Source organism: Scomber scombrus, chromosome 18 (genome assembly GCF_963691925.1).
Source record: "Scomber scombrus chromosome 18, fScoSco1.1, whole genome shotgun sequence".
Lineage (NCBI taxonomy): Eukaryota > Metazoa > Chordata > Actinopteri > Scombriformes > Scombridae > Scomber > Scomber scombrus.
Window position 1 is genome coordinate 20191960 of NC_084987.1, and position 24874 is coordinate 20216833.

At 39.8% G+C, this 24874-nt stretch overlaps 4 protein-coding genes across 5 annotated transcripts; all 4 read left to right on the forward strand.

The window, feature by feature from the left end:
* Window positions 1-365: 365 nt before the first annotated feature.
* LOC134000030 (uncharacterized) lies at window positions 366-6525 on the forward strand. The gene is made up of 4 exons (XM_062439337.1): window positions 366-809; window positions 1767-2171; window positions 2613-5482; window positions 5541-6525. The coding sequence occupies exons 1-4, from the start codon at window positions 366-368 to the stop codon at window positions 6523-6525; spliced, it is 4704 nt and encodes a 1567-aa protein (XP_062295321.1).
* Window positions 6526-12011: 5486 nt separating this feature from the next.
* LOC134000031 (thiosulfate sulfurtransferase-like) lies at window positions 12012-13657 on the forward strand. Its single transcript, XM_062439338.1, has 2 exons — window positions 12012-12600; window positions 13362-13657. Exons 1-2 carry the CDS (start codon window positions 12012-12014, stop codon window positions 13655-13657), a joined length of 885 nt encoding a protein of 294 aa, XP_062295322.1.
* A 1706-nt stretch (window positions 13658-15363) lies between these two features.
* Window positions 15364-18421, forward strand: LOC133999880 (3-mercaptopyruvate sulfurtransferase-like). The gene is made up of 2 exons (XM_062439220.1): window positions 15364-16001; window positions 16722-18421. Exons 1-2 carry the CDS (start codon window positions 15413-15415, stop codon window positions 17018-17020), a joined length of 888 nt encoding a protein of 295 aa, XP_062295204.1. The 5' UTR covers window positions 15364-15412; the 3' UTR covers window positions 17021-18421.
* A 1279-nt stretch (window positions 18422-19700) lies between these two features.
* LOC133999810 (SUMO-conjugating enzyme UBC9-like) lies at window positions 19701-24354 on the forward strand. 2 transcript variants are annotated; one of them, XM_062439128.1, is made up of 7 exons: window positions 19701-19996; window positions 20277-20362; window positions 20495-20578; window positions 21315-21387; window positions 21945-22054; window positions 22213-22292; window positions 22755-24354. In XM_062439128.1, exons 2-7 carry the CDS (start codon window positions 20297-20299, stop codon window positions 22816-22818), a joined length of 477 nt encoding a protein of 158 aa, XP_062295112.1. In that variant the 5' UTR covers window positions 19701-19996; window positions 20277-20296; the 3' UTR covers window positions 22819-24354. The 2 variants fall into 2 exon arrangements, with proteins under 2 accessions (XP_062295112.1, XP_062295113.1); XM_062439129.1 differs by having other exon boundaries at window positions 19741-19760.
* The last annotated feature ends 520 nt before the right edge of the window (window positions 24355-24874 follow it).

The window sequence follows — 24874 nt, forward strand, 5'->3', positions numbered from 1 at the left end:
GACTTTTTGGGTATCCATATACTTTACAGATAACACTGAAATTACTAAACACAAAACTTTAAGTGCATGAAAATGTAATGTCTGACAGTCTTGAGAGACAATCTTTGTTGCTGTGTTTATGTGGTCCAGGCAAGTGTGCTCAGACAATAGCAAACAGCAGGGCCTGAGACTCAATGTCAGAATGCTTTAGTACTGCAACAGTACTGTTTAAACTCAGGCAAGTGTAGGTAATGATTGTATGCTATTCCATTACAGTCCTTTACAGTGAACACACCAACAAAATTAATATCCTCTATTGATGTGACACAACTGAGTTTTTCTCTGTCCTCACTCTCTCTTCCCCAAGCCTCCACCATATCAACAGGATGAGCCTTCCCGATTACCCTGTTCCAGAGTTGGATGTCACCTTGCAAGAAGTGGGCCGTGTCCTACAGCTCACTTTAGGCCCTGACCTTCACGCTGAGTTCAAAAGCACACTAGAACAGCAGAGGGAGCTCCTTCAAGAGGCCCAGCAGAAATTAGCAACCAGTGCTGCAGGCCAAGAGAATTGGGTGACAGAACACTTCAAGAGTGGATTGCTGTCTTGCTCTAAACCTGTGCCCATCTCTACAGCTCTCCCTATTGTGCTACCCCCATCTAAGGCAAAGAGATGTTCCCAGTTAGAGAGGGCAGCAACTCTGCTCTGGGCAGCAGCAAAGCTGTACAGTGAGCCCTTGTTGCTGGAGGGTGATGTGCCAATAGAGCGCACACAGCAGTCTGAGGTTTTTGCTGCCAGCCGGATTCCTGGCAGAAATCAAGATGAGATTAAGGTAAGATTACTGGCAGAACACAACTGAGGGTTTTCAATTTTAAACATGTCAGGGTGAATCCTGAATTAGATAATCTCTTGCTCTAACATCTTATTAATTCCCCTTTGGAATTGAAAAAGTCTGAGTCTCTCAAGATATCGCATAGAATACATATCAGTGGTAGTCATTTTTCTGTCTTCCTCTCTATCAGCACTTTTTTCACTGAGTCATTTTATTGCAGGCAATACAATTCTCAAAAAATTATAATTTTCTTCAATGAAAATCTAAATCACGCTGTTGAAAATGTGCAAACATTTCAAACATACAGCTATTAACAGTCTATATTGTGATTACAATAGAAAAATGCAAAAAGAAAACATTTAAGCTCAGTCTGCTCTGATGCCCCTTAGCCCAAACCAGATGCTTGGCATCTTTTCTTGTACAAGTTCGTCAGTGTTTGGGGACAGATTCTGAACTGTGGAAATGCTTTCCATAGACTGACAGATTTCCTCACGCAACTTGAAACATCTGTTCAGCACTTTTCCTCGACTTAGACTCCCACCTGTCTTGAAAGCCTGTTTTCAGAGTCCACCTTTTGTTTGACCATTTCTTTTAAGGGCTAGCTTAAATTTGAATCAAATGACTGGATGAGCATGGGACACTGATGAGTATGTCAATTAAGAGGGGAGAGGGGTAGCTGGTGCTTGCAGGCCTTGATTGACTTGCCAATGTGCCAGCTATTGCAGTGCAATCTGGGATTTGTAGCATCAGCGGTGTGCATGCTATATACCACAGGGCCAGTTCTGATAGACATAAGATATGATCTTGTGGGCCGAATACAATTGTACTGCGGGCTGGATGTCGCCTACGGGCCTTGAGTTGACACATATAGTTAGATCTATTCATCTATCTATCTATCTATCTATCTATCTATCTATCTCAACAGATATTAATAATTTGGAACTTTTTCATCTCCAGGTCTACCCAGAGAGCCTCCATGCCATCATCACCTGTGCTGCAGGAGTGTTCCCTGTTGACATACTGTGGCGTCCAAGTACTGGTGGGCCAGTTTCTGCTCGACCATTCACTGACATCTACAACCAGCTGGCTAAGGTGGTAGATCAACCAAGTGCAGAAAAACAGAATGATCCCTGTGCCATTTGCAGTCTCTCAGCTCTGGAGCGCAAAACCTGGGCTGCCATCAGGGAAGAGATCCTGGGGCAAGGAGGGGCAGAAGCAGCATCACTGGGGCTGATGGAAAGTGCCGTGCTGGCACTATGTCTGGAAGACCACAATGCATCCTCTGAACTGGCTGATATCCTCAAAGCAGTTAGACTGGGAGGAGGAGGAGGAGACAGTCCGTGTCTGAGATACTATGATAAGGTATGACTGTGAATACATTACACAATACATTGATCACCCTCCATTTTCACACTGTGCATGCAGCATTAAATTATGGTGTGGCCTCATTTCACTTCTGTTGTTCCAAAACACTATAAGGTTCGGTCTCAAAAGAATTTAAACACAAAATTAGAGGGGAAGAACACAACAAGAAGTTAGAAAATCAGTTTTCAGAGCAAAACATAAACAAGCGAAGCCAGTGAAATATATATATATATATATATATATATATATATATATATATATATATATATATATATATATATATATATATATATATATATATATATATATATATATTTATTTCTTTGCAAAAAGTGATATCAACAATGGTTTTAAATGATTGACATTGCTTGAACTAATCACTCATATATGATAACTGTTTTTTAAAGTATGTTTTTGTTTGTTGGTTTGTTCTGACAGGTGGTGAATCTGGTAGTGTTCAAGGACAGCACAGCTGGGATGGTGTTTGAACACAGTGCTGTGGATGGGATGGTTGCTGCACTTCTGACTGAGCGTGTGTACCATCTGTCTGACACTATTGACTTAAATGTAGTCAATACTGACAAACTGAATGTGAATGGGTCTTTCACAGTAAACAGTGCTAATGCTAATTCTGTTTTCCCAACTCCCCTAACATTACCCTTGCAAGGGGTGAATACCCCCAAGCCAAGCCCTGACTTGAAAGTGACAAATCCAGTTCTCACTTTTGATGTGTCCTCCTATGCTGATGTCTTTTCTACTCTCAGAGGGCAGAGAGGCCTTTATGATGCTTGGATCAACTTCTCTTTGCAGCTTTCCCTGATGCAAACTCTTGGGGAATCTGCTGTCAATCACATACTTGTCACACCTACCCATATGCGCCACTATAAACATGGCCGTTGTGATCCTACATACTCACTCACAATGCAGTCGCGTAAGTTAGTAGATGCCTTGGCATCCTGCATTAGCCCAGACAATACAATGCAATACAATACTGACCTCCTACGCTTGTTCCATGTTGCATTTTTGGAACACAAATGCCTAATCAAAAACACCAAAAGTGGTCAAGGTGTTGGTCCCCACATAGCTGCCCTGCGTCAATCTCTTCCATCTGAAAATCCATTGAAGAAGTTTCTGGCCCCATTTGGATGTCCATCTGTGTACCTTACAGGCACAGATCTGATGGAAGGTGTAGAGTGTGGAGTAGGAAATGTTTATGCCCAAGACCAGCTGGCTGTAACCTACCTGGGCAAGAGAGACAAGGTTTGCATTGTGCTTAATGGCAAAGGGAGCTTTGCTCTGACACTGGAGAAGCTTCAAGAAAACTTGAAGGTAAACCTGAAGTTAGTGATGCTTCTAGCTGTCAGATATGCCATTGCATGCCAAATGGGAGCATTGGAGTGTCTACTCAAACAGGGTCACACTGAGAAAATGAATGGAGAGATATACCACTGTGCAGAGAGCCCAAAAAAACACAAAATTACTTCTGAACCTACCACAGGAATGAGCCCAGACCATACTCTGGTGATTCATGGTGGTGCTGGAGAGGAGATGATGCTGAACCCCCATGTGATTGGGGTTATTGAGTTTGCTCTGCAGACAGCCTTAACCCTTGGATCTCAAGTGCTTCAGCAAGGTGGCAGGAGTTTGGATGCAGTTCAGAAGTCAGTGGAAGCTCTGGAAGACTGCTTCCTGTTCAATGCAGGCAAAGGCTCAGTATTCAACAAAGATGGCAAAAATGAAATGGAAGCAACCATTGTAGATGGCAATTCACTGAGGTCAGGATCTGTTGCCTGTGTGCAAAGTGTGAAGAACCCAATAAAAGCAGCCAGATGTGTCATGGAGAAAAGTTCTCATTCACTCATTGTGGGAGATGGGGCTGAGGAGTTTCTGCAAGGGTTGGAGGAGAAGGGGAAGCCTGTTGGGCCTGAGTATTTCTACACTGATATACGTCAAAGAGAGTTAAATGCAAAGCTCAGTGCTGGAAATATCTCAAAAAACAATCACCCTCAGACAGTTGGAGCCGTGGCCTTAGATCGTTGGCATGGATTGGCTGCTGCATCATCCACTGGCGGGTTAGTAGGAAAGCTGAAAGGGCGAGTTGGGGATACAGCAGTAGTGGGGGCAGGAATATATGCTGATGACATGTTAGCTATTAGCTGCTCTGGAGATGGAGATGTGTTCCTGAGGCACACAGTTGCACAGAAAATAGCCAGCCTCTACCATCACAAAGGCCATAGCCTTAGGCAGGCATGTAGAGAAGTGATGACTGAAAATCTGGAAGGGGTTTGTGCAGGAATCATTGCTGTGGACACTAAAGGTGATGCCATCATTGAAACAAATGCTGGTGTGATGTTTGTGGCCTCAACGATAAGTGGCATTTCAAGAGTGGAGGTCTTCAGGCCATTAAAGAACTTCTCTGATGTGATCTGGGAAACAGATGAGCTGGTTGCCTACCTCGATCCAAGCCCTTGGATCTCTGGGTCAACCATTTTAACTAGAAAAACTTTAAGTGGGGTAAGCAGCATCTTCCAGTTAGCTGCACCTGATTTTGTGGCCATGCTACAAGGAGCAAAAGCTGTGTCAAGTTTGCTATGTGAGCGACTGGGAGTGAAGCGCTGTGCCTTGGTTTTCAATCCAAGTCCAGATCAGCCAGCACAAATCAGAGTGCTCCCACTTCATGGTCTAGAGTCAAAGTGGCAGCCCCATCTTGCCAATGAAGAGGAATTTCACACTTACGACCCTGGCTACTGCACCTCAAAAAGTGGCCCATGCTGGGATGATGAAGCACTGACCCAGGTTCAAGCCAAGATCAGAAACGGACTGCCAACATCAAATGCACCTTCTTGCTTTGACTTTTGTGGAGATCCTTCTGATGAAAACGTGTTTAGTCGTATTGTACGTGGAGATCAGCAGCAGTGGAGAGTGTGGGAAGACAATGAGCATGTTGCCTTCCTCACACCGTACCCAAACACTCCAGGACTAACTGTTGTGGTGCCACGCAAACCACTGCCCAGCGACATCTTCAAACTAAGAGAGTGTGACTATGAAGCACTGATCCTGGCCACTTATAAAGTTGCACGACTACTGGAAGAAGGAATGAGAGCTCGAGGTGTTGCTCTGATCTTTGAGGGCTTTGAGATTGACTACGCTCATGCCAAGCTGATCCCTTTGTTACCTTCACCAGATGACATTAAGAATGCCAAACCACAACCAGAATGTTTCCAAAGCTACCCAGGATATGTGTCATCACTGAATGGCCCAGCTGCTGACCCTGAGACTCTCAAAAAGATCCACACAAAAATCACCCAGTGCAGGCCTCCACACTCATGGGAAGACCCTCAGTCCCACTCCACACTTGCCATCAAGAGCCAATGGTACCCGCAACTTGTTCCAGATTCAGAACACTCTTTTCCACAGCACAGTGGAATATTTCCACAGTTCCTGCCGGTACTCCTACGCTCTCACCCCTCTCACCACAGACACCATCTCCTCACCAATGGGCCTGGGATCTGACTCTGAGCCAGTTTCCGTTAACCTGCTGGGCCAGGACATCTACCTGGCTGACTCAATGCAGTTTGTTCTTGAATATTTCCTTCGCTTTCAGGAGAACCTTCCAGGAACCTACTATATATCGCCCAGCTTTAGAGGGGAAGATCCTGATGCCACACATTTGAACCAGTTCTACCATGTGGAGTGTGAACTGTTGGGTGACATGGACAGTGCCATTTCCATAGCAGAGGGATACCTGGCTTACCTCACCAAGTCCATGTTGAAGAAACACGCCAATACAATCCTCAACACTGCTGGGACCCTGACACATGTCACAGCCATGCTGAGTAAACTGGATGGAAGAACCCCATTACCAAGAGTGCCTCTAGACCAGGCCATTCCCATGATGCCCTCTGCTGACTGTTTTGAGTGGGTACAAGATGGTCAGCCCCAGTTTGGGAGGAAGCTAACACGCAAAGGAGAGCGAGTGTTGATAGAGAAATATGGTGGTGCAGTTTGGCTGACTGAGATGGACCATCTAGGAGTTCCCTTTTACCAAGCATATGTGGAGGGCACTGGGCGGTGCAAAGCCAAAGCTTCTGACCTTCTGCTGGGGCTGGGTGAGACTTTAGGTCTTGGTGAACGTCATTCAACCCCCGAGATGGTACAGGAGGCTCTCAAACACCATGCAGTGCCAGAGCAGCCCTACAAGTGGTACATAAACATCCGCCAGGTGAAACCACTCCTAACCAGTGGATGGGGCATGGGGACAGAGCGCTACCTGTGTTGGCTGCTTCAGCATGATGACATCAGAGATATACACATCATTCCTAGGGTGAAAGGAATGAAGTACATGCCCTGATTTACTTCTGAGTACTCAACACATTTTCACGCCCTTAAGTATGATGTGAAGTTTGATACAAGTTGAGTTTGAGAAGTTCAGAGCCCCCCCCCCCCCCCCCCCCCCCCCCCCGCAAAAAAAAACTGCTACCAAGCACAAACATATGAATGTTAAAATCAAATCTGCAATTAAAGATGAATTGATTAATTGGTAATTCACAAAATATAAATACAGATGATAAAGTAAATATAAATAAAATAAATAGCAATAGAAATAATTACTTATTTTTCCGATCATAATATCTGCCCATAGTCTCTTTTTTGTCAATCTCAATGATTAAGTATTATTGTTGTTTTTGCTCAAATGATTTCAAAAATCAAAAACCAATCTGGCAAATAGAATAGAATATATTTTTATGTCTTGATACATTTTGGGATTATATCAAATGTATGAATAGTGTGTGTGGATTTGAAAATTCCAGTTTTTTGCGCAAACATTTATTGATCTGATATATTAATCCCTGTTAATGGATTGTGATGTTCACTATGTATTTGCTGTGTGGGTATTGTAAGTAAATCATCAATAAAATCAGTTAATTGATCCAACTTTTGTCATTTTCATATACAGTATATCTAGTTGACCAGATCTCTCTATTAAACTTTAACTTTGTGATAGTTCTTCATATACAAATTAAAATGTTACTGGCTATAGTTTAGTTTCAAGATTTTGTAAATATTCAGAGCAGTATAAAGCATGCTTGTAGACCTAACTCAATCTAACTCTAATTGCAATTGTAAAGGTCATGGGGACATTGTAAGGGCTCTTATTAAGGCTCTGACTGTTGTACTCCTTATCTACTTGTAATTCCCTGTCTCGTGACATTAAAACATCAAATTTAGTTAACTATATAGCAGGGGGAAATTACCAGCTGCAAAACAGCAGAAACAGAATGTCATATATGCTTACTCAGAACTGGTAATGTTCATATTTTAATGCTGACTCTTGTGAAAACCTAGCGTGTTTTTTTAATTTCCAGGCTCAATACATACAGTGATTCATACATAACAATAGATCCTGCTTTTATGAAGGTTACAATGTTCAGTTTTAGTGAAACTGTATTAGAGAAGTTATTCAACTTCACATTCTTTTTGGAGGCTGTGCTGAAGAGAAGTTTCCAGTATTTTTTCTACCCCATTTATATAAGTGTATTTCATATTACCCAACTCTAACTCATAATACACAATAGATTAAATTTGACTGAACCAAACTATTTCCATATGTTAAAAACAAAAATTTAGGAAGTGGACATAAGTTTAAAGTGTATCATTTTATTGATTAACACAATTTCTGGAGTACTATAGTGTGTGAAAAAAAAGCTGTTTCAAGTATTTCCATAGCAGAATCCAGACTCTTTCCATTTCCCCTTCTGTTGTGGGAAGGTGAGCTTTGGGCTTCTTTATATACTGAACATTGTTTGAATCTCTTAAATATTAACAGTAATATTAACAACAACAATAGCATATATTACCTTGATAAAACACTTACACGTAGACCCTCTCTGTAGGTCTAAAGTCTAAAGGGGCACTCCACCATTTTCTCAGATTTTTTTACTCAACTGTACAACTAGTACTTAGTAGTAGTAAAAGGAGTTGTATAATGTTACCTAATGGTTCTAGAGGAGCTTTGTCAAGTCTGATAACCCTGATTAAGTTATCCTGATGTCATCAGCAGTATCTCAAGTTGGGCTTAAAGACTACAATCTTATAGTTGGAAGCCAGTGTTACAAAATTGAGGTGTGGGGTTAGGAAAACAGGAAGAGGGGCTTATGAAAGATACTACCCAGTTGCATTATGGAAAGTGTAGGATCCAGTGTTTTTGGAGCTTGACCCATACTGAAGAATAAAATATATTTCGGCCTTTGCTCCCATCCTTCCTTTAATCTTTCGTTCACAAGTTAAACAACTTTATGGAAGGGGCATCTAAACTGCTGGAGTCCCCTTGTAGCATCAGCTTACATCCTCAATTTCCATTTCCTCATAGAGATCACCTGGACCATAATAGACTGGTCCTTGTTGGAAAGTACTCAATATCACCATAATAACATTCCTTAAAATCTCTCCCTATACCAAGTAAGGTTAAAGTTTCACCCACAAATCACTAGAATTAACTAAACTAAAGATTAAGTTAAAAATGTTTAAATTCCAAATGCCTTTTTCACTTTTCCTAGCAGGAAAAGCACAGGTGTTACTAATAGCATTAAGGATGGCTCTGATGTATTCAGGTGTCCAGGAAGTCATGACAGTGCAAAAGTGAGCCAGCATGCACAATACCAGGGACCCTGAAACTTAAGTAGTTAAATGCAATTCAGCTATCACTCCTTTCCTGCGTTGAAATGTCAAAAAGTGCTACATTACTGTTTTAACTACTTTCACACTTTGTGATGTATTCTGTTTGGGTCATAAGTTGTACTGAGAGGCTTGAACTGGACTCTATAAGTAATGTGCTTTAGACTGTCTTTTACACTCTAAATGTAATCTTAATGGTACAATTGTTAAATAAAAAATCATCTTAATAAAAATGAATAACATAAAATAAACTTAAATATAAATTAACTTCTTCAATTAAATGAACATTATCATCTATAAAATGATATAACCAACATGATCAAATCAGCTGCACATTTTGAACTAAGTATACTACCAATTTACAATCAATACAATCACTACAATCAATTTTATTTTTTTCTTAATAGTGATAATAATAATAATAATAATAATAATAATAATAATAATAATAATAATAATAATAATAATAATTAAAGCTGCGAGCAGCGATGACCGGGCCCAAGCTCCCTCGCCACGCCACTAATGAGCGAGACTTGGCGCGACGCATCTTCTAATTCAAATGGTAACAAACAGCGCCAAAATCGCAAATCCGATTCAAAATGGCCAACTTCCTGTTGGAGCGAGGATATGGGTCCAAGAGACTTTTTAGTGCGTCTTTACACAATACATATATATACCAAATTTTGTTCATCTACGTCAATCTAGAGGGAGGGGCTCAATTTCCTTAATCTTCTACGGGGTGCAGTGCCGCCATTTGGCCAGCAGTTCCTGTTTAATGGCGAAACATCAAAATTCCTCACATCACCACGAAGCAACCAAACCAGTAATCAAAAAGATTTTGATAACTTTTCATATCCAATGTCTCAAGATGTTTCTGAGTGAATTTGAAGGTGGTCAGATTAAATATCTAGGAGGAGTTCGTTCAAATACGAGGCATTGAAATCGCCAAAATCGCACATATTTTTCAAAATGGCCGACTTCCTGTTGGAGTGAGGGTATGGGTCCAAGAGACTTTTTTGTGCGTCTTTACATAATACATATGTGTACCGAATTTCGTTTATATATGTCAATCTGAGTTGAAGGGCTCAATTTTTTTGGGATTTTCTATGGTGCGCTTTTGTATCCAGTAGGTGGCGCTATGGAGCTAACACAGTATTGATGCATAGACATGTTCAGGGTGGGACCTTCTACATGCGTGATTAATTTGGTGTAGATCGGACGATGTCTGTAGGAGTTATAAGGACTTCCTGCTTTTTGGCGAAGGATCGAATGGCGAAGGAAATTGTCTGCACCGCCACGCCCAAACCGAATCCCTAATCAGAAAGTTTTTGATAACTTTTCATCTCCAATGTTTCAATATGTTTCTGAGTGAATTTTAAGTTGGTCGGATTAAAACCCTAGGACAAGTTCGTTAAAGTACGGGGCGTGGAAATTGCAAAAATCGCACATATTTTTCAAAATGGCCGACTTCCTGTTGGAGTGAGGGTATGGGTTCAATAGACTTTTTTGTGCGTCTTTACATAATACATATGTGTACCAAATTTCGTTTATATATGTCAATCTGAGTTGAAGGGCTCAATTTTTTGGGGATTTTCTATGGTGCGCTTTTGTATCCAGTAGGTGGCGCTATGGAGCTAACACAGTATTGATGCATAGACGTGTTCAGGGTGGTACCTTCTACATGCGTGATTAATTTGGTGTAGATCGGACGATGTCTGTAGGAGTTATAAGGACTTCCTGCTTTTTGGCGAAGGATCGAATGGCGAAGGAAATTGTCTGCACCGCCACGCCCAAACCAAATCCCTAATCAGAAAGTTTTTGATAACTTTTCATCTACAATGTGTCAAGATGATTCTGTGCAAATTTGAAGTTGGTCGGATTAAATCCCTAGGACAAGTTCATTAAAGTACGGGGCGTGGAAATCGCCAAAATCGCACATATTTTTCAAAATGGCCGACTTCCTGTTGGAGTGACGTCATGGGTCCCACTGACTTTTTTGTGCGTTGGACATGATACATATATATATACCAAATTTCATTCATGTACGTCAATCTGTCATATTTTTATATTCGTTAGGGGGCGCTATTGAGCCATTTTGCGACGGCCATTTTGGCGGACCATAAAATATCGAATTTTTCGCCGAGTCTGATGGGCGCGCAAATTTTCGTGAGTTTTGGGGCACGTTTAGGCTGTCTAAAAGGCGTTTGTTTTCTATAATAATAATAATCTCTACGATTACAATAGGGCCTTCGCACCTGTAGTGCTTGGGCCCTAATAAAGAATTCCCACAGATGCCCTTCATTTATGTTATGTGACATGTAATTCAACACAATGCTTCTCACCTTCCTCAGTTTGCTGTAGGGCTGGTTTATTATCATGGGGGGACAGAGGTGCCGAGCCTGAAGATGCATCTGTTGATCCTAGCACCAGGAGCAGGGACAACTGATTTAGTATGAATAGCTGCTATATGTTCACCTGCATTGATTAAATATCAGATAAAAGAGGGGTGAAATGCAAAAACTCTGAATTTTCTGTTAAGATATGAGCAGTAACTAATGTTAGGGGGGCAAAAGTGACATTAACCTGTTTCACTGTGGAGTACATTCCCGCCACTCATGGACTAAACCCACCTTTTTATGAAAAATTGGGTGGCATATTGTCGCCCTTTCAGTTCTCTCTCTCGTCTTTCTTTCTTTGTTTTTCGTTTTTGGAACCCTGACTATATTTGAATAGCTTCTATTCAGACATTACGCTCACAAAGCACTTCTCACTCACAATTAACGGTTAGCAAGTTGCACCTGGTTGGACAGGACTGAACCATTTCATGTAAACACAGGTGACTTTTTATTGTATTTATTTATTTGGACAAAAACAAGAAGAAGAAAAAACAAATTTTAAATGAGTGCAGTGTAGATAAAATATTATTTTAATGTATATTAATGATGAATGTTGACAAGTTTAAGAACTTATGTTCTAATGTTTTTTAAGGCCCCTGGCAGTCATGTGTCCTTAAACTCGTCCTAATTTTTCAACCCCCAGCGGCGCCCTGCTTATTATAAAGTTAGCGATATATTCCCCCTTTACCCTGTTGATGGAGGTGAAGCAACGACAAACTTTCTAAAAACAAATATCGCGACAGCTGTAGTTTACCCTGGTGTAAACATGGGAGTGCAAACCCAGGTTCTTGTCTCTGCAAAATGGCTTGCAAATATGGTCAAATGCAATCTTGTCGGTCCGCGTCTGCGCATCCTGGACACTTCTTGGTACCTTCCAATGATGAAACGAGACAGCAAGAAAGAATTTGCACAATCTCATATCCCAGGAGCGTCGTTTTTTGACATTGACGAGTGCTCTGACAGGACCTCGCAGTTCGATCATACGCTGCCATCCGAGCAGTTTTTCGCAGATTTTGTTCGGAATTTGGGTATTGGAAATGACACCCATGTGATTGTTTACGACGCCAGTGACTTTGGAGCATTCACGTCCACAAGGGTTTGGTGGATGTTCCGATTGTTTGGCCATCTGCAGGTGTCAGTGCTGAACGGGGGTTTTAGGAGCTGGGTCAAACAGGGTCATCCAGTCACCGGCACGCACAGCAGGCCTGAACCAGCCTACTTCACCGCCACTATGAACCGCTCCTGGGTGAAGTCATTTGAGGACATCAGGGATAACATTGCAACACAGCAGCTCCAAGTGGTGGATGTGAGACCCTATGGACGGTTCAATGGGAAAGAGCCAGAACCAAGAGAGGGCAAGTTTAGTTTATTTAATATTCTTCCAGTCTGGGTCTTGCACCTGTGTTCTGTCTTAAAAGCACACTGACTCAGTGGTGGAAGGTAAATACATTTACTCAAGTTGCTTTTCAGATGAAGATTTGACACAATGGATAATATGACAAGCTTTAAAAATACAATACATTGTTAAAGATGAAACCAGTGTTTTCCAAATGTGTTCTGTTTTGACGTTACAAAGAGTAGTGTGTAGTCAGGGTCACATTTCAGATGTCTATGACTTGTTAAGAGCTCCACCAAATAGTGATTTTCCCCTCTAAATTTCTCACTTGGTTTCACTTCAATAAATGTTCAAATGATCCAATATTTCACCAAAGATCAGAGAAAAAGCCAAAAACTGAAAACAGTCGTCCTTTGGGTCAACTGTTATCTAAAACCTTTTCTCACCAACTCAGTTCTCAAATTTAGGCTAATTGCAATTACTACGACAGCTTCACCAATAAGTTATTCATCAAACAATAAAACGGCTCATTTGCAAAGAACAGAAGTAGTCACAAATTCCCCAAAATACTGAATGAAAGACACTTTACAATTTAAAACTCAGCTGAATCAACAGATCTGACAGACTCAGGTAATATGTATTGCTTTATTTATTCCTTTTGGATTTTCTCATAGTGTAACATATTTTCTGTTATTTATGCAAACCCCCGCACAAGTCACACAATATCAACTTAATCTTAACATTAACATTTATTCGGTGTGCCTCAACATTCTCCTACAGGTGTCCAGTCGGGTCATATCCCTGGTTCCAAATGCATGCCTTTCTTCAAATTCCTGGGTGATGACGGCATGATGCTTTCCACAGAGGAGTTACACAAGTTCTTCAAGAACTCTCAAGTGGATTTGAAGAAGCCCATCTGTGGGACCTGTGGCTCTGGTGTGACTGCCTGTCACATGGTACTTGCTGCCCATCTGTGCGGCTCCCCCGGAGTGCCTGTGTATGTTGGATCTTGGTATGAGTGGTTCACTAAAGCTCCTCCAGAGCATGTCATCTCCAAGGTCAAAAGCAAGCTTTGAAAAATCACTTTGATTGATTGATTGTATTTTAATCCTAATCAGAGATATTTTAATACACTTTAAATCAGATCATAAATGTATCTTTTACATAATCTTCTGTTCCTTGCGTTCTGTAGGTATTTAAGGAAATGTGTTCACATAGCGCAGCCTGCTGGTGCTTTAGTGGATGTGTTCTTTACCTTGGAAGACTTTGTAAGTCCAGTTCTCTAAATGCAGCAAAGTGTGTTTGTCATTGCTTCTACATAACAGTGATGCAGTGCCTTAGTAGCTGAAGAAATGTTTTCAAATGAGTTTTGATATGCTGTTGTACATTTTTAAATGATCATAGTTTAATAAAGTTTAATAGTAAAGTAAAGTGAAATTTAAATTCATGACCCTGTGAATCATTTCAAAGGGTGTCATTGGGCCAGATGCAAGAATATGTTCGTATTTTTCTTCTTAAATCTGTCGTACTTTTTTCGTGAGGTGGAATTTACGAGTGAGCCACGTCTGATTCACCAAACACTCGTATCAAATCAATCACCAAAACAGCCTTCTATCAGCTTAAGAACATATCCAGAGTGAAGGGTTTTATGTCCCAAACAGACCAGGAGAAGTTGATTCATGCTTTCATCTCCAGTAGACTCGACTACTGTAACGGTCTTCTGACTGGACTCCCACAAAAAAGCATTAAACAGCTGCAGCTCATTCAGAACGCTGCAGCTCGAGTTTTGACCAGAACAAAGAGATCAGAGCACATTACTCCAGTTCTAAAGTCTTTACACTGGCTCCCAGTCAGCTATAGAATAGATTTTAAAGTTCTGCTACTGGTCTACAAATCACTGAATGGTTTAGGTCCAGAATACATGAATGACATGTTAGTAGAATATAAACCCAGTAAAGCTCTGAGATCTACTGACTCAGGTCAGATAGTGGAGCCCAGAGTTCAGACTAAACATGGTGAAGCAGCTTTTGCTGCACACAACAGGAACAAGCTGCCAGCAGAACTGAAATCAGCCCCAACTGTGAACATTTTTAAATCCAGGTTAAAAACACTTCTCTTCTCCTGTGCTTATGATTGAGCTCTTTTAAAGCACTTTTAATCTTTCGTTTGCACTGTATGTCCTTTTAATAATTTTAAAGCAAATCATTATATTATGCTGCAACCTTATATTTAATGCTCTATTCTAGTCTAGTTTTTATTTTATTTTTTTCTCTTTCTATTTTTCTGTACTTTGTTTTTGTTTTTATTATTTGTGTGTGTGTGTGTGTGGGTGGGTGGGTGGGTGGGGGTAATTGTATGTTTTAATGTTTCCATGTTTTTACTATTATTGGGTTTTATTTTTATTTTTCAAATTGTATGTCTTTTTGTTTCCAATTCTCACTGTTAAATGTTTGTGTTTATGTAAAGCACATTGAGTTGCCCCTGTGTATGAAGTGCACTATATAAATAAAGCTGCCTTGCTTTGCCTTGCACCACAACAAAAAAGAAAAGGAAATAATTTACACAGCCATCATTCATTATATTATCACTATTATAATTCTTATTTGTGTTTTTTTGTTTTAATTATTGATAATAATATTAGAATTATTCTCTTTAAGGCTACATTGTTACTTTACAGCCTATTACTGCAGGATTCTGGGTAATTTTCCGAGCTAAATCTGGTGAAGTCTGCAAAAAGTCGGTTTAAGGTCCCATGTGTCCGGACTCTAGACTTTAAACGTCATGAACATTGCCCTCTAGCGATCGGAGCTTGAACTTCTCATTGCCTCGTCATGGCGGCTCAGACCCGGGCTTTGGTGTCAAGTCAGTGGCTTTCAGAAGCGATCAGAAACAAACTCATCGGCCCTAAGCTTCGTATCCTGGACGCTTCATGGTACCTCCCGAAAACCAAACGGGACGCGAAGGCTGAATTTGTGCAGAAACACATCCCGGGCACCTCGTTCTTTGACATAGACGATTGCAGTGACAAGAGCTCTTCTTTTGGTCACATGCTGCCAACTTCCAGCCACTTCTCTCAGTATGTTGGAGATCTGGGCATCGGGAACGACACGCACGTAGTTGTGTACGACACCAGCGATTTTGGGTCGTACAGCGCGCCCCGGGTGTGGTGGATGTTCCGGCTGTTCGGACACAGTTTGGTGTCGGTGCTGGACGGTGGTATGAAGAACTGGCAGGCTGACGATCATCCAGTGACATCTGAGTACTCCAAGCCGGAGGGCAGAGAGTTTAAAGCCACTATGAATGAGTCGTGGGTGAAGAGTTATGAGGACGTACTGGAGAACATCAAGACCAAGCAGGTCCGGGTTGTGGACGCAAGGTCTGCCGGCAGGTTTAGGGGTGTTGAGCCAGAGCCCAGAGATGGTGAGCAGCACGCAGTTTTGCAAATCTAAGATTCTCAGATTTTAAGATTTGCTATTATGATCTTTTCTGAAGGGAAAGCTTAGAAAATGTGATTTGGATGATGTCTAATAGTTAGCAGTGAACATAAAAATCAGTTTCTGGTTACATGATTGTGTTATATTGTGTCTTATTTACCGTTGTGCTGTTACATCAAACACAATGTTCAACTTGTAGTTTAGCAATCAATAATAGTTTCTTCCAGAGCAATACCTGCACACTTACCCCAAAGTTGCAATTTTAATATTAATTCTAATGGAAACATTTTCGATCGAAGTTAGATTTTCGTTAGGGCTAAATGTTTTTTTAAAAAAAGTGACACATCCATATTCTCACACACACTGACAGGCTTTATGGTGACAGGTGCGGTTAAGTTAGTTAATTTTTACCTGTAGAAGATCCAACTTGGATCAAACATTGTCCATATGAATTAAAATGACTTTGGAGTAGGTGTGTGGGCGTTACTCTTTTTCTATTGGTGCACATAATTACACACCCCTTTCTCAGCTGTCATCTGACCCATCTCCATGACAACCAAGCAAAAGGTGTGTTGATGAAGTCAACCTGGAGTTAATGTTTTATTCCTTTTTTTTGTCAGTATTGCTCCAAATGGTCTTACTGTTGTTTTTCACACCTTTCTCTCTCCTCTCTCTCTCTCTCTCTCTCACCCTCTCCCTCTCACAGACACGCTGCCGGGTCATTTCCCCGGTGCCATCAACATGCCTTTCACTTCTTTCATGGGTGACTCTGGAAAGGAGCTGGCAAATGAGGACCTGTCCAAACTGTTCAAAGAAGCGGGGGTGGACCTGGAGCAGCCACTCTGGGTCACCTGTGGGTCTGGTGTCACAGCGTGTCATGTCGTTCTGGCTGCTCATCTGCTGGGGTACCCTGGAGTGTCTGTTTATGATGGCTCCTGGTCTGAATGGTTTAAAAGGGCATCTCCAGAGCATATCATCTCAGAGGGAGAGGGAAAGAAGGTGTGAAATGAAAGAGGAGAGGCAGTGTTGCTAATTTAACTTTACAAGACAAAGCAATGTGTTTGCTGCCAACAAGTGGAGGAATACATCAGTACAAAACTAGTGTCATAGCAGCACCTAATTTGCACTAATACTCATACATACACAAGCTGTGCATAGTGAGCACAGTGGTTGGTTTCAACAGTTATCAGAAACCTTTAAATAAAATCTCTAAGGTTTACAACTATCCATGGTTTAACACAGAATGATCAGATATATTTTTGATGCCTTTTGAAAGCTATAACAGGTTTAAAATGGGATTTTCTTCCATGATGGTTCGGCTCTGTTAAGAAGAGGGATTTTTTGATTCTTGGAAAACATGCACTTTCTTGGTAAGAGGATGGCATGTAGATATACTGCATTCTTTACAAATGTTACAATAAACCGATGCTTGAGTTCCTTTTTTTCCTCATGCTTCATACAGGTAGATCGTCATATCTACTAGCTCATGTCATGGAAGACTCCTGCATTCAATACCTGGAAAAGTAAATGTTTAACTTTGTTAGGATAGTTATGGAAGACAGAAAAGTGAAATACTGTAGATTGCACAATGATTGATTGAGAACAGTTGCATCGTAATTCAGTAGTGTTACTTTAGCCATACAGCTCCAGTCCTACACTGACTTTAATGCAAGTCAGTCATTTTCACTTTATAACATTAATAACTGTTGCATTTAAAGATATATTCAAAGTAAAACCTACTGTAATCTCAGTACTTGAAAAAAGTCAAGCTGATAATAGGCCCACAAAAATCCTGCAGCTTTTGCTGAGAAGCCTTTAGCATGTAACAAAAATGTGAGATGCTGACGCAGAGGAAATCATAACCAGTTCAGTCCGGTTCCTGTGCTTGATATTCGAGGTGTCTGGCAAGATGCCCGATTACCAAAACAAAGTTGATGTATTTTAGTTTTTTTTACGTGGTGGCAGTACTCTGTGTATCTGTGCCTTTTACTGTATGTAACTGATATGTGACCAGAAATGCATAACAATGTGAAACAAATATAAATAAATGGCTAAGGAGGTGTTCCATTTTGAGAGTGGCTTAGATTAAGATTGCAGTGAATCTGTCCACTTACACCAACCTGCATAATCTTCCTTTGATATGGGCAAAATTACATATGATTTTTAAAATTATTAAACATGGGGTATACTGAGTTATGTTAATCATTGTTTATGATGTCAGCTGTTACTATGTTCCACTGAGGCAAAAAGAAACATGTAGAGACCAGAACAAAAGAGCATTTCAACTGGGCAATTGAGAACGAACAGGTCTTATTGAACAATTCTTCTTTATCTGAGGGCTTTGCCCATTGTATCTGCAGGGAAACAAACTGCTTCAAATAAAATAAATCTTCCACTCTGACAATAGTTTCATTGGTGTCTGTTTGCTATCTGACCAACTACTTATACTCATATCAAGCTTAATTCACAGTGTGCTAGAGTGACCTGTCAATTAGCGAAATGTTAGCACCAGACACAAAATTGTAAAGGTTAAATTAATCAGTTACATGCTTTCTTGAACAAAACAAACTAGGCAATTGAGTAGTACTGATTGACAGAGGTGCCACTGATCTGAGAGGGGCTATAGAAACAACATGTGCAGGCAAAGTGCTTGGCAAAGGTAATGCTGCTGTATTATTAAGTAGACTGATGTATTTGTTTCTTAAGGCCAGTGACACATAATTGTAGCTCTCACCATTGCCACCATATCACACACACGTAGTTTGTGAAAAGGGGTTTAAAGTATATTTTTTAAAATATTGATACATTTGAAAATAGACAACAGAAAGCTTTTTATGACTTAGATACTTGACTATGACTCGATTTTAAAATGTTAAGTTTGTGACCTGTAGCCCTACTCAAACAGCATTTAATAATAGTGTACACACACTCACTGGCCTCTTTATTAGGTATACCTGTACTATCTAATTCAATCCAATGAAACAACTCTTCCATAAATTCTTCATTTATGAAGTTTACATTTTCAGTTTTTGTTGGCATTGTCAGGATAATGACAATTCAACTTAATGTTTATTTTTGACGTCAAAGTGGGTGATGGTGGTGTATTAGGGTACATTATATTGAAGGGTGTTCCTAATATTTTGTCCACTCTATTAACATACATGAAAGGGGCAAAATATAAGAAACACAATTCAATTTAATGCACCCCAGTACACCAGCAGCACTATAGGCTACAACCTTAATGACAAACATAAAGTAAAATGATCACCTTTTTGAAAATGTCAACAAAAAAGTGAAAATGTATAAACTTCAAAACAGTAGAATTAATGGCAGAGCTGTTGGATTGGATTGAATTAGATTGCACATGTGTGTGGCTGGTGAGTGTACATACATGCCTACTACATAGATATTATGAATATTATACACTTAATGTAATTTTTAATGCTTAATCGCATATTGAATAACTACAATGAATACATAAACACATTTATATATTTTTTTAAAGATAAAAGTAGTGAGGCGATTCATTCAGGGGGCATGACTCAGAATGAATGAATCACTGAACGGCCCGAATTGCCCATCGTGAATGCCCCAACAAAGATGGCCGACCACCTCTGACGTGTGTCACTCGGTTGTCCCGTAAAGTGCCTGAAGGTCCTGACGAAATAAACAAATTGGGGTCCTCACTTGCGATATGCTAGCTGATGGAACGGTGCTACCAGTCACATTGTTTTTCACAACTGTGGTAAATTGTCAAAATATAACACCAAAATATTTCGCTAAGAGTGTTTGAGGAATGTTGATAAAATAGAGGTTTCACTCTGTGTGGTTATTGACGTCCCAACTGGCCCAGTAGGTTTGTTTTTGAACGTCTTAAGGGTGTGTTTTTCTCGGTCGCCGTCAACAGCAGTAACGCTAGCATTAGCAAACAAGCTAACGCGCAAACCCACATTATTCTGATATTTGACTAAACTATAAGAGGTAAGTTGAGTTGAAAGGGTGTTATGTAACATTTAAAATGGTGAAGGTGAGCTTTCTGTGCACTGTGGTCGATTTAGTCATGTAACTGAGTTGAATTGAAGTAGCGAAATTAACCTTGTAATTTCTACTTAATTTATAAACAAATACAACCAATTAATGACAGCACAACTCGCAATTGCCAACATGTCTTGCAATTTTTAGTTGTAATAAACGAAACCACATTACAAAAGTGTACAGGGTCAATTGAATAATTAATTTGTTTTGGGTTGTTTTTCCACAGGGAGGCGTTGATGAGCAGCAATGTCTGGTATCGCTCTCAGCAGATTGTCCCAGGAGCGCAAAGCCTGGAGAAAAGACCACCCATTTGTAAGTAGACAAGTGCTGCTCATCATCATCATCATGCAGTATACTTAATATGACATTCATCAATGCCACTCATACAAAGCAGATTTCCATTTAGTTGACTCACACTTGGGTTGTCTCCTGTAACCCATACAGGGTTTTGTTGCTGTGCCTACCAAGAATCCTGATGGGACCATGAACCTGATGAACTGGGAGTGTGCCATTCCTGGAAAGAAAGGAGTAAGTTACCAGCAGGTGTTGGATCGGTCACAAGGCTGCTCTGTGTGTTGAGGATGACATTCATGAGGTCTTATCAGTACATTTAAAATACTAGAATACCTCCTTTACATTTTGTCATACTAATAACAGTCCTAAACCTGTTGTTTTGACAACTTCACCACCCAAACCTCTGTCATTCACTGCTCTCACACCAGCAACCACAGCTACTGTAATATACATCTACAAAATCCTTCTTCACCAATGCATAGGCAATTATACATGCTAAAAAAAAACACACACACACTTTGCAGCTCATTCTTTAACATCAGCGTCACACATTTGTAGTGATGACCACAGCATAAAGTTATGGTGATTACTGCAAGTTATTAAGCCAGCCTCATACTTCAGATCTGACAAATAATCTAAAAATATGAGACTCAAATGATAGACACAAGCAAGCAACTATAATACATGAAAGTGCACTTTATCTCTTGACCTTGTGCTAATAAGATTTAGAAAGGGCCAGGATCTGAAGTTTATAGTTTGAAGGGCGTTATTCATACAGAAAACGGCAAAGATGCATGTCACAATTCATTTTCAGTGATAAATGTCAATTTTTTTATACAGTGGCTCCATTGAAATACACTGAAATATGCCAATGTTTCATAGATCATTTCTGTGTCTTTACTTTTGTTTTGCCAGTGTTTTAAATCCCTTTTGACTTCGCTAATGCACTTATTATTTTCTTATTCATTAGACCTTGTGGGAGGGAGGACTCTATAAACTCAGAATGCTGTTCAAAGATGACTACCCTTCCTCACCACCCAAATGTGAGTACCCCTGCACACTTCATACATAGTTTCTTTTTTTCTTTTTCAGGAAATAGGAATTTTGGAAACAAACGTGGTATATCTGGTCAAGTTCTATGCAAAAAATGACCTCAGATATCTTTGAAATAGTATTTTCAGTGATCCAAAACGTCTAAAAACTGTTTTCTAAAACTACTTTCTAAAAATTTCTTTCCTTTCTGTGATGGTGCTTATTATCCTATTCTTTATTATTCCTGTTATTGAGCTTAGCCTCTCGTAATTACATGGAATGTTAATGACTTAGGTGTTGATTTACTCTGATCAGTTGTTGAACAAAGACAATATTTAATTAATGATGTTGGCAGAAATATATGAGAGGAAAATGTCTGTTGTGTCATGGAAAAGTTTTCCAAAATGACAGCACTTTCACAGATCCTCTTGTGTTTTAGACATATTGAATGAAAAACTTCAGGTAATGACAGTTTTCTACAATGATTACATTGTACTTTGTAATTGAAATCTTCAGTTCTGCATCAAGCTTTGATATTCTGACCTTTTTTCCAATTAATTCTACTCAGGCAAGTTTGAACCACCAATATTCCACCCAAATGTGTACCCATCAGGCACTGTGTGTCTGTCTATCCTAGAGGAGGACAAAGACTGGAGGCCTGCCATCACCATCAAACAGGTTTGAACACAGTCTCGCTCTCATACTCTCATCTGTAGAGGAGTTGGTTGACACACTTTAAATTATTTGTAGTTTATGTCCATCAGCTTTGAGAGTTGAGACTTTAAATTGCACAAGCAGTGACTTGTGCACTAACGCACTATTGACTGTGTTTTCAGATCCTTTTGGGTATCCAGGAGCTGCTGAATGAGCCAAACATTCAAGACCCAGCACAAGCAGAGGCTTACACAATTTACTGGTAAGTGCGGCTGCTCAGATTTTATCCACCGAAAGTCCAGTTTTGTTTCATTAAGCAGTTTCGTTTCAGAACAATTGAAACCTGCTGAGCTCAAATGTCAAGGTTTCTTTTTTTCAACATTTTGCCCTGGCTGTGGTTTTTTGGTTTTTTGCAGTAAGTGAAGGTCTTGAAATGTATGTAATGTAGATACCTCAATTCACAATCTCCTGCTTAACTTGAAGATATTAAGCATCATGCTTTATTTTATAACACAACTTGTGTTCAAGTTCTGATTTTACTCCACGGTCGTGAAGTACTTCTTTTCCAAGATAAGTCATGTCACAGACATTTAGAGACAAAACAAGAAATATCTGTTATCTGTTCTGGCAGTCCACTGTGCTAGCTGTGTGTGTTATGCACTCATATGTTATTTTAAACCCTTTGGATGTTAATTTTAATCTCCTTTTGATCTTTGTGTTTCAGTCAGAACAGGATGGACTATGAGAAGCGAGTAAGGGCACAGGCCAAGAAGTTTGCCCCCACATAGAGTGGAGAGCTGGCCTCTATCCTGCCTGAGCAGCCTGGACTGATAGAGTTGACAAACAGGAGGCAGGCATCACCTGAAGGACCACTCCAATAAGAATCCACTTTAAAGTATTATTATACTACTACACAGGTGACAAGAGAGCCTGTTTTCTTTCTTTCTAACTTGCTTTCTTTCTTCCTTTCTTCCTTTCTTTCTTTCTTTCTTTCTTTCTTTCTTTTTTCTTTCTTTTTTTCTGTTTAACAACAAACGTTCAATAAGATCTTTTTTTTCCTGTCTTAAAGAAATACATATGCATTTTTAATGCATAGCTGATGATCCTAGAACTCTGCTGTCAACACAACCTTTGCTATTTGTAACTCTTGTATAATCCATATCTCCAGTTTTCTCATGAGTGCTGCAATGCCTACTCATGACTCCATTAATACTGTAAGTCATGCTAATGTATTGACAGAGCTGTAGAAAAAAAGACTTCATGTCCAAACCACTCTGTGTAATGTAAAGTCAGTTGTGGCAAAGGAGGAGATTTCATATATTCTTATAACTTTACAGTTTTTATCAAACCATCAAACTCCACAAGTATTGTAGATAGTGTTTCATGAACATGGGCATGAACGGGGACGAAGCTGTCAGACACTCAATGGAAGTCAACTCTTGCATTGTGCTCTTAAACACTTGTTCCGTTCTTCTCACATATCCATCGCATCTGAGTTTGCAGAAAAGCATCAAAAAATACATCAACTCATCAAATTCAGGTAAAAGACAATCCTGGCACTTGTATATACATTGGCAGTTACAGCACCAGTCATAAGTATGGACACACTTTCTCATTAAAGGGAACAGGAAGGTGTGTCCACATGTTTGACTGGTGCTGTAAGTAGGCAGGAATTGGTGCTCTGCCCACCTCAAAGAAGGGAAGAGTTACAGATGGGAAATGGGGCAGGTGGGTCAGGGCTTTGCTTTCTCCAGTGAACTTAAATTATCCTTTATTGCAGTGAAGCTAAAATAATCTTAGTGTTAAGATTCTTTTTGTGAATCCAACTGAGAGTGAAAGTTTTTGACAGTTATGAATATAACGCACATTCAGCACCAGAATGTCCTCGGTTTCCCAACCAACACGGTATGATGTAGCGGAGAAGATGCATCGTAAAAGTAACAAAAACTGTTGCCATGTGTTCGTTTTTTGGAGTTTATTAAGTCATTTTATCCCTCGATGCTTATAAAATTAAAAGGAACATGTATAAAACCCCAAAGTTGTTGAATCTGTAATTCTACCTGGCAAACAGAAGCTGAAGGATCCTCATTGGAATGGCCTCTCAAACCAGCAACGACAAATGAAAGTGCACTTGAGAGTAAGCGAAGGCCTGAGATTTTTTTGCCTCTAAATATATGAGTGCATGTACATAATATAAATAATGAAAAACTGTGGAAGTTATGTTTTATATTGTTTTAGCCAGTTGACATTTGTGTGTGGTATTATAACAAAGAACACAATAAATGGCATAAAAATTGTGAAATAAAGTTGAATAAAAGAATGAAGATGATGTTTGTGAATTATTTTTCAAACATGGCTGGAGCTTTTATTGAAAATGTGTGAAGTTGGTGAAGTGGGGAAATTGTCTTGATCAGGAAAACGGGAAAATAAAAACCAGCTATTTAAAAAAAAAAAAAAACATAGGAGGTCCTGGGAGTTTTTCTGCATGTAATATAGAATTTGAATATTCTCTATATTATCATAGTTTTGTTTTTAATTCAAAACAAATTTTCACTTCCACATTGTGTAAATGACCTCACTAGCAACATCTGTCCTGTGATGGAGATGTGTGCATATGCAACCTTTGGTGTATCAGTTTGTAAGATTACAATATTTTCTTAAGTAACTAAAAAGCCTACATTTATAAACTTTTATGTGTAAGATTGCAACATATACATCATCTGACAAACATATTCAGAATGTGTCCTGATGTGTTGGATCCACCCTTCTGCACTGAATATGCAAACATGCACTTAACATGTTTATGCACACCACATTGTTACAGCTTTTTCTTTTTTTCCCCTA

Bases quoted from the DNA above. Each gene is read 5' to 3' on its own strand.
- LOC134000030 (XM_062439337.1), top strand. From the start codon at position 366: ATGAGCCTTCCCGATTACCCTGTTCCAGAGTTGGATGTCACCTTGCAA. The intron at 810-1,766 runs GTAAGATTACTG...TTTCATCTCCAG, and splicing joins GAAATCAAGATGAGATTAAG to GTCTACCCAGAGAGCCTCCA. The intron at 2,172-2,612 runs GTATGACTGTGA...TTGTTCTGACAG, and splicing joins GTCTGAGATACTATGATAAG to GTGGTGAATCTGGTAGTGTT.
- LOC133999880 (XM_062439220.1), top strand. From the start codon at position 15,413: ATGGCGGCTCAGACCCGGGCTTTGGTGTCAAGTCAGTGGCTTTCAGAA. The intron at 16,002-16,721 runs GTGAGCAGCACG...TCCCTCTCACAG, and splicing joins TGAGCCAGAGCCCAGAGATG to ACACGCTGCCGGGTCATTTC.
- LOC133999810 (XM_062439128.1), top strand. From the start codon at position 20,297: ATGTCTGGTATCGCTCTCAGCAGATTGTCCCAGGAGCGCAAAGCCTGG. The intron at 22,055-22,212 runs GTTTGAACACAG...CTGTGTTTTCAG, and splicing joins CTGCCATCACCATCAAACAG to ATCCTTTTGGGTATCCAGGA. The intron at 22,293-22,754 runs GTAAGTGCGGCT...TTTGTGTTTCAG, and splicing joins GAGGCTTACACAATTTACTG to TCAGAACAGGATGGACTATG.
- LOC134000031 (XM_062439338.1), top strand. From the start codon at position 12,012: ATGGGAGTGCAAACCCAGGTTCTTGTCTCTGCAAAATGGCTTGCAAAT. The intron at 12,601-13,361 runs GCAAGTTTAGTT...ATTCTCCTACAG, and splicing joins AGAGCCAGAACCAAGAGAGG to GTGTCCAGTCGGGTCATATC.